This window comes from Opisthocomus hoazin, chromosome 3, assembly GCF_030867145.1.
Source record: "Opisthocomus hoazin isolate bOpiHoa1 chromosome 3, bOpiHoa1.hap1, whole genome shotgun sequence".
In the NCBI taxonomy this organism is placed as follows: domain Eukaryota; kingdom Metazoa; phylum Chordata; class Aves; order Opisthocomiformes; family Opisthocomidae; genus Opisthocomus; species Opisthocomus hoazin.
This window is the reverse complement of record NC_134416.1, coordinates 37,518,720-37,533,935: the sequence shown is the minus strand read 5'-3', so window position 1 is coordinate 37,533,935 and position 15,216 is coordinate 37,518,720. Positions and strand designations below refer to the sequence as shown.

General features: G+C 44.4%; 1 protein-coding gene across 5 annotated transcripts in view; it reads right to left on the bottom strand.

Moving 5' to 3' along the window:
• JPH1 (junctophilin 1) overlaps positions 1 to 7,960 on the bottom strand; it is a 91,854-nt gene extending 83,894 nt beyond the window's left edge. For all 5 annotated transcript variants that reach the window (XM_075415993.1, XM_075415992.1, XM_075415994.1 and 2 more), the window contains exons 1-2: positions 7,532 to 7,960; positions 348 to 1,104 (exon numbers count right to left, since the gene is read on the bottom strand). In XM_075415993.1, the coding sequence (XP_075272108.1) occupies positions 348 to 1,104; positions 7,532 to 7,910 (1,136 nt within the window). In that variant the 5' untranslated portion in view covers positions 7,911 to 7,960. The remainder of the gene's footprint in view (positions 1 to 347; positions 1,105 to 7,531) is intronic.
• Positions 7,961 to 15,216: the final 7,256 nt, after the last annotated feature.

The following is a 15,216-nucleotide window of genomic DNA, read 5'->3' as shown; positions in this document are numbered from 1 at the left end:
TCCTCACTAGTTTTAGTGTCCAAACAGGTTTAAAGGCATAATGCAGCAGCTCTTGAGTGAAAGCAGAAATGTATGAACAGTGGAAGATTACTTTCACAGTATATTATGGAACACACACAAAGACCCTTATTCAAATGAGTTGAAGTTCTAAGTTTCATATGTGTAACGTCACTAAAGTCAATGGAGATACACATCTGAAACTGAAAGGTGAGCAAGTACTCACTAAAGACAACATTTACACCCTTGCACTTTTGAGTCTTTTGTCAACAGTAAGAGCTCACATATTGCAATACATTTTTTGTTTCTGAAAATCTAGTGACAAATAAATATATTTTACGATAACATACCTTGAAGTTGCAATTTCCACTTTCGTTCTTGCCATGGCGGCTGCTCGCTGTGCACCCTCTATTGCTCTATCCACCTTTTCTCTAGTTTTTGTGTTTCGTATTGGTATAAGTTGCTTTCTTATTCCACGAACCAAAACATTATTTTTATATTTTCCCTCTTCTTTGGTGCCATCTGGAAACATGGTACATCCATATCCATGCCTCCTGTTATTTAGCCATTCTCCTTCATATTTCATACCATTTGAGCGCTCACTAATACCAAAACCACTGCGCTTGTCATTCTTCCATTCACCCATATAGGCTTCCGTAGTGGTGGCATCAACGTGGTCTTCCACAGGGCAATAATCACAGTCACCGTCTCCAAAACTAATTGTAGAGTTGGCATCGCTAGAACTAATTCTGCTCATAGCAGCATCACTCCTGACAGAGCTCCGTTTGCTAGATATCGATGACCTAGATTCAGATTTTCTAAGTTTTATACTACCAAGAAGGGATCCTCTTCTGAACAAGCCTCCTTTTTTCTTAATGCCCATGGCTTCCGGATCACTGTGAAAATTGAGCACAAAACCTCCTCTTGTTCCAGCCGGGCTGTCTGAAGTGGCATCATGCAGAACAGTGCCGTTGCTCTGTTCACTTCGAAGTGAAGCTAGAGACGTTCGGAGGGGCGAACGGATCACAGTTGCCATGCCATAGGGTACACTCTGACGCACACCATATCCATGTCGCATCCCTCCTGTCCATTGCCCCTGGTATGTACCTTTCAGAGTAATAAGAAGAAGTTAAATTTAGGAAGCTGTAGAAGACCTAGCGCTCTGCCTCCAGTATGCTACAGGCAATACTACGTTGTCAGCTCTGAATTTGGTAAGAAGAAATGCAGAAAATCACAGCACATGACACAGCAGATAAACTACTTCTGTTACTAATTTTTCTTATAAATTATTTTTCCACTTAACAAAGCTTTCACTTCCCCAGCAGAAGTGATTTATTTTGGCAACTAAGACACAGTAGCTATAATCATAAGCATTTTTTGAATGGATCTGTCCACGGAAAAAATTTCAGGAGAAATTTCTAAACAGTACACTCTCAACATTTTTTTTAAGGCGGTCAGACATGGAGGCGGTCAGCAGAAGCAGAACCACATTATAAGCAGTCAGCTGGGGAGGGAGACAGGAATGGAGGCAAGGGAGGCACCAGGACGCTCATGGCTCTTGCCTCCAGCTGCTCACAGAAAGAGCAACTAGGAGTAGTAAATGTTCTGTTATCCTAGGTTTAAGATGACTCCAGACCTCTCCTTGTCTGGGCATATTTGACAATCCACTACATTGTCTTGTCTTCAGATGGGCCTCTGGATCCACTGTTATATACCTCCATTGTAAAATTGAATATTTTAAAGTTTTTGAATGTACTTGAATGGAAGAACAAAACCTCAGTATATCTCACTCTTTATGAACTCCTGATTAGCGACACTTTTTGGTATCCGCAGTACTGTAAACACGGCACTGCATTCTGCGTTATGTTGTGACAGAAAGATCAGAAACATAAATCCTTCAGCACTTTTTCTGCCTTTCTTTTGTTCTGCATCACGTAAGAAAGACAAGGCAGTAATAAGCAGAACATTGCACACCATTCTACCTTAAACACATTTCGTTGTTGCAATCATAACTATTTTTGTGATTTTTTTTAAACAGCAATACAGGGCAGAGCAACATGGTAATTGATACGAGAAGTCATGGATATCCATGTAACGGAGTACATGCAAAGCTGCATCTGAGCCAAACCCCAGCATTATCAGATTACTACTGCAGATAATTTTTTTCATGTATTCTCAAAAGGCACTTGCATTTTGATGAGATACATGCTCCAGTGCCTGGTCCCTGAAAGCCATCTGTACCAGATATTCCAAAGGAAGGTGCCAGGAACCCCCAACTAGCAAATACAAAATAATTTGCTTTCTAAGATCATTTCACTCTAATTTCCATGAAACTGCTTTAAGCTCCTCAAAATGAAGTCGTCCACCCAGTGCTGCTGCTTTTTTTTTTTTTAAAAAAAAGCTATTTTGAGTCTGAATATTCTTACAGAGGGATGAATAAGCAATCTTTAAAAAAAATCTTTCTTTTATTTTGACCTGCTTTAATTGGAGCACCTATTGAAAACTATTCTTCAGAGAACTAAATATCAAATGTCAAATTCAGTGATCAACAAAATTTTTGTGAAAATATTTGTGAGGTACCTGCAGTTTCAAATGTAGCTCAAAGCTTCATTTGCTTTGAGATTTTATCTCCTTTGTATAAGCATACTATTTTGGTCATGTACGTGTCAATTATCTATCAATTACTGCTTTATTTTATTACCTCTTCTGCTAAGTTGTATTTCAATGTTAACATGCAATTAAATTTGCCAAGTGTGCTTTCTTTATTACATAATACTAGATAGATTCCACAACATAACTATTTTGTGTTGGTAGAAAATTCTACCAAGTGGAAGGTTTTTAACAGATGGCTGCTGACACAAACAAACAACTTTCTTAGTTTCTTTCTCATTCTCTGTATCCTGGATACCTACTGGTGCACTGGTTGTAAGAGTGATGAATCTAGAAACATGACTATTTTAAAAAACTCAGCATATGGAGAAGAACAAATAGAAACATGAGCACAAAGCACTGGTATGACCTATTCTGTAAATATTGCAAAAATACAACCACACTGTGATTTTTTTCTTTAAAAAACCAGACATTTCCCAGAAATATATTAATATTTTATGAGCATAAATGACTACATTTTGTCCATAACTATATCTAGGATCCCCCTAGTATCACAATGATAAGAATCTGGCGGCATATACTTACTGCTACATACAACAACCTAACATCCTGCACCAGTTAACTTCATTTAAAAATAATAAATCTAACTCTAATTTTGATTCTACCAAAATATTATATTAGAGCAGCAACTCATAATTATGGCTTTCCATGTGTCTATTTAAGTGTCAGACTCGAAGCAGAATCAACTTCATTCAGTATGAAGTTTTAAAAGTATACAAAAGGTCAGCCTTTTTTCTTATTAATATTTTTATTTAATAAATAAACATGGAAAGCTCAAAACCACTTAATTCACTTAGCACTTGTACTTTTCACTACTCCGTAGAAAGAAGTGGAAGTGGTTGCTGCTGCCCATAAGGGCATTAAAACAAGAACAACTGAAGTGCTGCTGTTTACTTGTCAGATTTTAATTTCTGCTGGGGAAATAAAATCAATCCTTCCAATTTCTTCTAAAGAGAAAATAGTCAATGAGAAAATGGAAGATTCATACTGAACTGGTCCTTAGAAAGTACCAAAGATATTTAGCTGGAATTTTGTGCAGTCTTGCAGGTAACAACTCTCTCTTTTATAATTACAAATCCATTAAGGGAAAGGCTTCTGATATTAGTCCTAGAAAGATGACTCATTTTCCTTGATTTTTTTCAACTTACATTTTGCAGTATTTTAATGGCATATGGAGGGCAGTGTCCAGAATGCAGATACAAGAGAGCTGTACAGTAATTTGATTGACGATACCAGACTCTATCACCTTCTTCAACAGAAGAAATTTTCGAAATTTTAAATGAGCAAGACAAGGTATGTTAATATCGCAATATAATTAAACACTACAGAATATGACGACGTGATAAAACGAGCCTTTCCCTTATACAAAGATACAACCATATGCAGTATTTACCTATCTCTCTTCATAGATATAAATATGAAAGATAATATCAACAAGCACACCTTTTCTTGTCTCACGTTACACTATAAGTGACTGTTCAAAGCAGTTGCAGTAAGGGTCAACCATTAAAATTTTAATTAACACTGTAATCGTCAAGATAATTTAAAATCATATTTGACTATAAAACAACCACATGGTTCAGCATTAATTTTCCAGAAGCTAGGCATGGTATCCTTTGTAACGGAGGAAACATTCAGCCACGACTTCTACTGACTGACTTCTACTTCATCTGGTGTTTAATTGGTTCCCCTGAAAAGGTGTTTGTATTTTGAGCCTAAGAAATACTAGAAAGTATATTTTTCTTTTGTTTCTGTTGCCAAGTTGTTGTAATGTATACTTTCAGAACCTGTCTCCTTTGACTTACATTGTGCCATCCTTCCCCAAAAAAAAAAAAAAAGGGTATATCTTACAGCCGTAAATGTCATTTGCCTGCTTGTGGCTAAAATATAAAACTATGCTGTGTGAAAAAGCTGAGAGGCCAAGGACCTAGTAACTACTCCATTTGATCTTATCCTTTACTTACATCTTCTGTGGTTGAACAAATTTGTTACTACACCACGATTTCTGCATGCTTTTCAGACTCAAATGCTAGATAAGCGTACATCCAGAAAGAAGGCTACTCGGAAATCAGTGAGCATACTGATGACCTTTGCTTAGGATGCACTTGTCACTGAACCTCTGCGGAATGACAATGCGCAACCTTACAGCAAGATGTCTGTTTTTGCTATTGTTGGCAGGACTGCAAACTGCTGACTAATTTACACACACTGAAGTTTCAAATTAGGCCTTAGTCCCTCCATAAAAAATGCTCTGGTAGGCTTGCATATTCACAGAGATTCAACAAAATCGAGGGAGTTTAAAGGAGGTACAAACATTCAGACTGTTGCAGGAAACAACCTGACAGGCCACTTGAAGGCCCAGCATAAGCACATGCAATGAACAGAGTATCATGATTTGTAATTCACAGTGATTTCCTCAGAGATTTGATTGAGTGACAATTTTAAGCATCTAAACGCAGCATGACATACATTACTCATGTCGTGCAAAATGTTGTGTGCAGAAACACTGATGAACACTGTCATTGCTTATGTTCCTTTTCCCTCAACTACATCTCCTACTGCCACCAATGCACTTTAAAATAACATGTGGTGGGACGAAGCAGCAAAGAGACCTGGATTTTAGTGAGTTTGAAAACAAATTGGCAATTGGCACAGTCTAAATAGTTGTTTCCCTATGCTGGTACTCTCAGGTCATAATAAAGGAAGAGCTTTCCTGCAAATATTTCATAGTATGTTGAAGACATATACATAAAACTGGTTTCCTTGTAAAAGCATTTCAGACGTTCTTCTGGTGTACAAACACAGCTACTGTTCCCAGAGCACGAAAACAAAAACACATCTGCCAACATCTACGATGTCCTGCTTTGCTTCATTGATGAGTACTTTCATTAAAATCAATGGGACTTCACACCCTCTGTTCGTATGGACCGAAACATGTAAAAGACTGGGGCCATGGTAATGGATTTCAGTTACGAGGATGGTAAACTGTGTAAACAGTACACTCACAGCATAAACTGCATACTTCATATGCTGTTTCGGACAGATGATTTCCTGGAGGGTCTAAGTCTAAAAATTTAGAGAAATTACCTCCAGTTATCAAGACTATACTGAGATTCTTAAAATTCCACAAACAGCCTAAAGAAAAAGATAAAAGGAACTTTAGTTTGAGAAATTGACTCCTATAAAATTTACTGGAATGGTAATTTACTTCTCTGGAAACAAAAATAATAATAATAATAAAAAAAAAAGATGGCCACTGCAAATTCAGCTATTCTTCAGCTTCTAACTTGTTAGTCAAAACAAATATAATAAAAAATTGAAAAGTCTATTGTGTGGCGAGAGAATTCAAATTCTGGTCTCTTTCATGGTTTTGGTTTTGTGGTTGTTTTTTTTTTTCAAATGCCCAAACACGTATCTTGGCTAACTTTGAGCACCGGAACTTTCCACGCCAGGAAACAATTTTCAGACAGCTACAAATAAGCAAGGGGATTAAAAGACTTCAAGGTACAAAAACCACAGTACATTCAATTTTCTGAAGGAGACAACTCTTACTCAACTCACTACATTTTATATTTGGAAAAGGAAAAAAAAAAGGATCCAAACTGTAAATGCCACTTCTTCTGCTTAATACAAAAAATCCTATTCTCTGACATGATCCTGAAAGTTTGACCACAAATCTCTTCCCAAAATTCCTTGAAGAAATCGGCAACAGCATCACTCAAGAGCTCTGATACACAGGTTAGTCCTTTAGTCACATCATGTGAATGCCACCTCTCGTTTGGGGAAATTCTATTTCTTCCTTGTTATCTAAGCACGTTGCTCGAAGCTGAAGCGAGCAGCGTTCCTGTAAAAAAAAATCCAACAACTCTCTAGTCCTAAAACTGAGACTGGTTCTTCCCCTGCTGCAACAGCACAAACCCAGCTGAAGAGCAACTCCGCAGAAGCTGCAGGTGGCACTTCCCCGACACCGTGGCAGCAAAAGATGAATTTGAAAATATCAGGCGTGGGGGTTTTGCTGTGTGGCACACGAGAACGACAGAGGGACGGTAACTCCAGCCGACCGTCGGAACCGGCGCCAGCCCCACGCCACCTCGCTGAGCCTCGGCTCCTCGACGGCTCCCGGGCTCAGCGGGCAGGCAGGCCGCCCGGCCCTCTCCCGCCATCGCAGCCCCAGAGGCCTCGGCGCTTGTCGCGGCGAAGGGCGGGAGAGGCCGGCCCGTGCCATTTCACAGCACGGCTGGCACTTGGAGCAGTGTGCTTAAAACCAAACCACGGCGTAATACAATACGAGTCACGACATCAGGGTGGGCCCACATTTCACTGATTTTAGGCGCGTTGCGTACCCACTTCACCACCTCCAGCGCCCCGCTCACAGCCGAGCGTGCCGAGGGAAGAAAGCTCTCCCTGCCAGCAAAGTAACGAGGCGCAAGGGCTCGCTTGCCAGCGGCCGGCTCCTTCACCAGGAAACCGGCGCTAACGGCGGCCTGGCGAGCCCCCTCTGCCCGAGTCCGGCGCTGCCGGCCCCCGCCTCGGCAGAGAAACGGCAGCAAAGCCGCCCGCAGGCAGCTGTAATGCGGATTTCCACCGGCCGGTCGGGAGAAAGCGGCGAGCCCGGCCCGCGCCCCGCGGCGGCCGCTCACGCTCGGCCGGGGGCCGGGCGGCTCCTCACGGGGCACCTGTGGCGCTCCCCGGCCGCCGGCGGGGCCTGCGGGGCGGCGAGGCCGACGGGCGCTCCCCGCCGGGGCCTGACGCTCCGAGCCGGGCAGGGGCAGGCGGGCAGACCCCGCCGCGCCGAGGGGCCCACGGCCGCCGCCCCCCCACCCGCCCGCTCGCCGCGCCCGGGGCGCCCCCCGCCGGCGCCCACCTCCGTCCCCGTAGGTCTCGACGCCGTATCCGTCCTGCAGCCCGTTGCTCCAGGTGCCTTCGTAGCGTGCCGGCGTGCTGAGGCTCTGCCGCACCCCGTAGCGCCCCTTGAAGCCGTGGGACCACTCGCCGCGGTACATCCACCTGCCCTTGGTCTCCACGCCCAGCCCGTGGCGCTTGCCCTGCGCCCAGTAGCCCAGGTAGGTGTTGCCGCTGGGCCAGGTGTAGCCGCCCGCCACTTCGAAGCCGTGGGACCAGGAGCCGGCGTACTCGCCCTGCCCCTTGGGCCCGGTGCAGATGCCGTGCCCGTGGGCTTTCCCGTCCTCCCAGCCGCCGCAGTAGGTGCCGCCATCGTCGAAGTCGAACCGGCCGCCCGTCATCCAGGGCAGCGGGGCGAGCGCGGCGCCGCCGCCTCCTCCCTCCCGCCCGCCTCGCCTCCTTCCCCTGCCTGCCCCAGCGTCCTCCCTTTCCCACCCGCCCCGCCGCCGCTCCCCGCGACTGCGAGCGCTCCGCCGGCCGCCCGCCCGCGCCCAGCCCAGCCGCAGCCCCGCGGCGGCGGCAGCGAACGGCGCCCGCCCCCCGCTCCTCCCTGCTCACCCCTCCGCCCCCCGCCCACCTCCGGCACCGCCCCCGGCCCGCGCCCGCCGCCGCCGCGGGGCAGGTGCGCGCTGCCGCGCGTGGGCGGGCTTGGTCCCCGTGTGCCCCCTCCCCTGTGCTCGGGGGCGCGCCAGGCGCGGGGCGGGGGGGGCCGGGGGGCGGCGGGGCCCGGCCCGGCGGGGCCGGAGTCGTTGCCGCAGGGCGCGGCCGGGCTGCGCGTCGTCCCCTTCCCCACGCGTGCGGGGCCCGCCGTCCCGAGGGGGCCAAGCAGCGGTTCCGCGGGCGGGGACACCGGGACGCGGGCGTCGGGGCCCCCGGCAAGGAATCTGTCCTTGCGCCCTCAGCCCTGCGGCCGTCGGGCGGCCGGAGGGCCCCAAAGCGTCCCGAAGCCTGCCGGGGGCTCCCTTGCTGGGTATCCGAGAGGTGAAAATGTCAGGGCAAAGGACGGGGGAAACCTGGGAGCGTGGGAACAGCCGGGAGCGCAGAGGAGAAGGGGTCGGAAGCTGTTGTTCCCCACGGAGCATCTTTCCCGGAGCCCTGGCTTGTTGTTCTCCCACAGTTACAGACCAGGAGCGGAAGAAAATCTGAAAGGAAACATTTCTGTGCCGTGGGGATTCTGTTAAAAGCGTTGGATTGTGCTAATCCATCGTGGGGCACGGTCCTGTTTGGACACAGAGGGTGTGGAAAAGTGGGGAAATGGCAACGGCTGTGTTAGTGTCAGTGAGTAAAAGCAGCAACTTCCCTGCAAATGAAAGGCTTGAACAGAAACCCTCAGAAGCTGAAGCAGTCAAGCTTTAGAAATTTGTGCTAGGTTCAGCCCAGTTAAAAGCGGGTGTGACTTAAACCTAAATGAAATGGAAATATGGCACATAGGAAACATACCCATTTCTGCTTGAAAATGTATAGGTAAAAGACTCTGCGCACACATTTGAAGACACGCGTGCTAAGAGAAAAAGGCAAGACTAAGGGTACGTGGCTTGCCCGTGAGAAGCTGTGGAAGCTTCCGATGCCCCTTTGTGCCCTGGGAATTTTGTTCCATAGCTCTGGAGTGTGGGAAGCCAGACGAGTGTAATTTCTGAAGCACAGATGTTATGCAGTCTTTCATGTATCCCTGGACAAGGCTGTATCTTGTTCTAAAGTTAAGGAACGAGACCTTTGTTGCTTTTGTAGAAAGCGTTTACCAAGACTGGAGGAGAAGCCTGAAAAGGTTGCAGTGGGTGGGACTGCTGAAGAAGGTGCAGGTCAGTATCCCCTGAGTATTTCTTCAGCTCATCAGGTTTGACGCCCTCCATACCTTGCATTTCTTAGTCAAGAAAAAGATTGGCAATGATAGTGATGATAGCATGTGTGCTTTGAGGAGTTTGCTATTTTCATTCTCTCTCCATTAATCTCTTTTATTTTTTTTTCTTCTGACACAAGATAAAACCCTGTCTTGTTGTAGCATAAAAATCACAGAAGAGCGAAGTGTTTCATACGCGTGTGGGGAGCTACCTGTCAGAAGTCAACATGCCTATAGCTGATACTGGTATACAATTAAATTAGTAATTGAGGTCCCCTGTTTATAATCGTGTGTTATTCTAGGAGCAGATTTTTATGTAGCACGCAGAATCACAGAATGTTAGGGATTGGAAGGGACCTCTGTGGGTCATCCAGTCCAACCGCCCTGCCCAAGCAGGGTCGCCTACAGCAGGCTGCACAGGACCTTGTCCAGGCGGGTCTTGAATATCTCCAGAGAAGGAGACTCCACAACCTCCTTGGGCAGCCTGTTCCAGTGCTCCGTCACCCTCAGAGTGAAGAAGTTCTTCCTCATGTTCAGATGGAACTTCCTGTTTGTGCCCATTGCCCCTTGTCCTGTCGCTGGGCACCACTGAAAAGAGTCTGGCCCCATCCTCCTGACACCCACCCTTCAGATATTTATAAGCATTTATTAGGTCCCCTCGCAGCCCTCTCTTCTCCAGGCTGAACAAGCTCAGCTCCCTCAGTGGCTCCTCATAGGAGAGATGCTCCTGTCCCCTCATCATCATCAACACGTGTTGTTGTGGTTGAACTGGAGCTGCTGAGCATTGGTTGTACCTGGCGTGGGGCTGGTGTTGCCTCACACGGTGTTTCCAGGTCCTGTGCACATGACGGAGGTGCGAGGCCGGTGTGCCTGACGCACGGTCCTTCTGCGCCCCAAGCACACCCGGGGCAGGACCGGAGGAGCAGAGGTGGGGTGAGATGGCTGGGTGGCAGGTCCAGACAGCGCTTCTGCGACTCGGCAATGGAAGCGGTGGATCTGATGGGGGAGTGTGGGATTCCCCCAGCCCTTCCGTGCGTCCGAGCTGCTCCTCTGCAGAAGCAGCCATGCCCTGCTGCCTGACAGCCTGGCTGGTGATGACGGCTGTGCAAGTCCTCACCTGCCCGGGTATTGTGTTCGACTCAGTACTGGTAAACTACTGGTTTCGTTGTCGTTTTCCACTTGAATAACTGTACTGCTGAGTAACTGGATTTGCCACTGTAATGACCTGGGTAATTGCGCTGCTGAGCTATGTGTTATTGTGCTGTTACTTAGAGATAAACTGTTTATCTCTAAAGCTGTTGGTCTGATGTCTGTTATCACATCCCAAACCTAGAACTAGTAGGGGCCACCTGGAGTTCTCACATCTGTACATTAGAAGATGTCATACCGTTGCATTAATGAAGTAAGTACCTGCCTGTTAGTCCTTTGGTTTACCCCGTTGATTTAAATTTTAGAGGTTTGATACTTGATCAGATGAACCAACAAGATTAGATGGGCCAGAGGTGAACAATGAAAATTTTAGGGAGGAATAATAAATTTTCTTCTGTTACCACAAGTGTGTCAGTGGGTCTTTTTTTTAGCGCTAAAATGAATGGTAATTTTTGCATGTGGTTTATATTTCCAGGTGTATTCATTTAAATGAAGTAATCAATTTAAATGAAGTTGATGCTTGATGACAAGATGAATTCATCACTGCCAGCCTTCTCTTATTATATATTCAGCAGGGGATAAATTTTGATAGAAGTGCTTTGCAGAGAACTCTTAGCATCACTCAGCTAGGTCTTGATGATGTAAGAAGTCATGAGTGTCTTGTTACTGATGAGGTTGTAGGTATTTTTTTTTTTGGCTGACAGGTTTTGCACTGATGAGTCTCAACTTCAGTTCATGACACTTTCTGTTTGCTTCTGGCAAGGGTGTAGGCAATGATCCTATGTAAGGTGTAGCACATATGTGTTAAATACCTTAGATCCACAGATTTTGTTTCCTTGGACACTTCCACCCAGTATCAAGTTGAAAGTAGTTCTAAAAGTCCATCGTATGCGAGAAGTAAGCAGTTACCGGTAGATGAAGGAGTTTACCTGTTGTGTCCAAAACAGATGTAATTGCTTCCACTGCTTTTCTTATCTGCCTTACAACAGATCTTTTCTGAAGTCTTTGATACATGTAACATTCAGAAAACACAAGGTGCAGGTGCAGTTTATTGATCATTTACAAAAAAGTGCAGTTGTTTTGGTATATTGGCGAAATAGAGAAAGTTTACTTTGAGTAGTTGTGTTGCTGTGTAAGCCATCACAGCACTAGGTCTGATGACACTGCGTGTATGCAAAACATGAGTGCCTGATGTATGCAAAAACTGTCCTGCGGGGTCATATTTAAAAAGATCCTTGGTGCAGAGATGGTAGATGCAGCAGGTGAAGATACTAAACTCCAGAGATTTAGTATTAACTAGATACAAACCTGCTGAGTTTAAACTATTAGTCTATAGATATCTGATGCATGAATAAAAATTAGGCACATTTATTCTTACTCTTAAAAGCCTGATTCAGCAGGGAATTACTTTAAGTACTTTAGTAATCCCATTTACTTCAGTGGGACTACACATGAGCTTTGAATTAAACATCTGCAAGATATCTGTGCTCCACTAAAGCAAAGCTCCGAAGAATGTTCTCAAGTGCTTTGCAGAGCAGGGGCAGGATGCTGAACTGACGAGCTCCATGAGCTGCACATGTTGTATCGGATGAGTTCACACACAGGACTGCTGTGTGGGAGGCAGAAATAGAGGAGTAAAGGTGGTATGAAAGCCACAGAGTAGAAATTTCAAAGGCAGCTAGGTCTTTCCTGGTACCATATGAACAGGAAAGCCACAACATTTATGCCAATTTTTATGTCTAAATTAATGTTTATAAACGTAGTTCTGTATTACACAAATTACGTTGTCTGACTGCTAGGACAGGAGCATACCACTTTTTCTGACTGTACTGTACATTTGCATAAGTTCCTGTGAGTACTGGAAGGGTAATTCTACAGGATTTTTTGCCAAAAATTTGCTACAATATTTGAGAAACATTGTGTTATGAAACTACTCTCCTAGCTGCATGAGTGAGTGTCAGTTCTACTTTGCACTTGAAGTTGGGACCTGGTCAGTAAGATAATATATTGAATTCCAGACATAGTATGCTCACTCAGTGAATACAGTTATTATTTTCTTTGCAAAAGTCCTGATAAAGCTTACAAAAACAAAAATACAGATCCTTTTCTAACTTGAAAACATGAGGAGTATGTTCTGTACCCAGACTTCTATTTTCAGCATTGTTCTAAGCAACTGAATTAGACTTTTAAATAAAAATTCAGCTTATATTTTTTAAAAAGAAATGCAGCACTTACATTGATCCTTGTTCTGAAGTGATTTTAATACACTTCCATACAAGTGTATTAGAATGATACATTTTTTAAAATGTGTAAAGAGATTAGGTTATTTTACAGTGATGGTATGCAATAGTGTTATGTTTATAAGTACCTATGAAATTATGGAAAAAATACAAAATATTGTTTCTGGGTCTACTACAACAGGTAGTGTTTTTGTTGTGGGTTTGGTTGGGGTTTTTTTATATGTCTGCAGACCAAAAATGAATGCATCACCATACCTTAATCCACTCAAAAACCAAAATTAACTCCATATATGTTCAATGTTATAGTGCTTGATTTGAAGAAAAGTGTATCATCATAATGATTACCCTAAACTAGCACCCAAATTATGTAAGTGGAAAAGATCTACAAAATCAGATTTATCCCTGGCAAGTTTTTCCTAAACGGCAATATGAATCCTCCAACTGCTGCAGTTCAAGTCTTGCTTCCTCAGGGAAGGTGGAACAGTTTATTGGTTTCCTCTTTGCAGCAAATTCGTGTTTGAAGACGGCTTGTCATGCCTTGCTTTAGCCCTTCTTCTTCACCAAAGCAGGCCATATCCTTCACTGTTTCCTCCTAGACCTGTTGCTGTTGCCTGGACTTTCTCCAGTTATGTTATGCATTTGTTAAAGTCTGATTTTGAAAACAAAACACAGTATTTGTCTAATATTGTGCCATATTAAAGCAGCAGAATTCCGTGTGACTCCCAGATAACACTGTTCTTTTACACTGGTGCCAGGAATTGTCGGGGTGATGATTCGTTCCCCACTCCCCGCAACAAGAAGGTGATATGTAAAAACTCGTCTTCAGTGTGTGATTTGCTGTGTCCTAATCCTTTCCCACAGAATATTGTTTAACTAGGCACTTCCCACTTTGGATTAGTGAAGTTGAGTTTCACTCAGCAGGTTTTCACTAGCACACTTTTTTACCCCCTTAAGGTTACTTTTCCAGGGTGATACTGACTTTGAATTTTAATCCCGTATTGCAGTTCCTCCCTGGCTTGTAACAGTTTGCACATTTGCACACGCAATAACTGAACTCTTCCAAGATCAAAGTTATTAATGAACGTACTGAATGTTAAAAGCTTTGGTACAGATTTAACATTTGATACATCCTTCAGGCTTGGGACTTAATAATTAATAACCATTACTTAGTAACTGTAAATAATGTGTACTCTTTTACCACAGCTTTGCCTAGATCATCTTGAATGAACATCAGCAGCTTTACTGAAGCCAAAATATGTAATATCTCTTTTAGCAAAGTCTGAAACAAAAAAGCATTTAACAGTTTGTTTTTTTCTATGTGGCATCTGTAAGCTTTCCCTCCTGGCTGAGCAGCGGCACAGCCCTCCCGCTCACTCTCCTCCTCCTTCTCCGGGCCCGTCTCGTTTCCTTTTTTGTTCCTTCCCAACCAGGTCTCATCCTGTGATTTGGCCTTTCTGATTTTGCCCCTACGTACTTGCACTCTTCCCTAATATTCTTCCTTTAGTAATTTGACCTACTTTCTACTTGCGTATACTTCCTTCTAGTGTTTCAGGATCATTGAAGAGCTCTCAATTTAGTCAAGTTTGTCTCATGATAGTCATCTTATTTTCCCTTCACATCAGGATAGTTTGTGTTTATGACCTTCACATTATTTCTTTAAGAAAGCAGATTGCCCTTGTTGAAGCGTATAGCAAAACAAAACCTAGTAGAGAGCAAATCTAAGTTCGTGGTTTTTACAAGACAGTCGTTCTTGGCTGACATTGGTTTGAGATATTCTCATGCCCCCAGCCCTCCGTGCTGCCAGCACAACTGTTTCTTCAGTGAGCTGTGATTTGGATCAGGGAACCAATCCAGCTTAAAAATAATCCAGCAAAAAGATTTATTTTTATTTTGCTCTTAAAGCTGAACCATTTGCTCTGTTTGCAGTGCACCTATGCAAACAATTGCCCTAATGCAATTGAAAGCATCCAGAAAAGCTGGCAGCTCTACAGTTCAGCTCTTTTAGTTTTAATTCCATTCTCTTTTTCCTAGGAATTACAAAAAATATTTTCCCATTATCTTTCACCCAAGTTGCCCACAGTCCTGAATTCTCAGTCAGCTTACCCCCATTGGTTAAATGGCAAAGATACTTGAGATTTGACGTAGTCACTCATCTGCTGGGTAAAAAAAGTTTCTCCTTTAACATGGTACTGGAATTGCCCTGTAGCATCTTCCCAGTGGGTCCCTCGGTTATTGAAGTCCCCCATCTCCCCCCTTTTCTGTGCTTTGAAGAACTAACAGCAGCACCCAAAGCGCTGAAGTCCTGTGTCATTGTGTCCTGCAGATTTTCCAGGTGCCTGAGGAGGTCTGTGGCCTGGCTGAAGTTTTTCCCGATGTTTGGAGCATTTGTATGAGCTCTCATGTCAGATAAGAATTGGGATT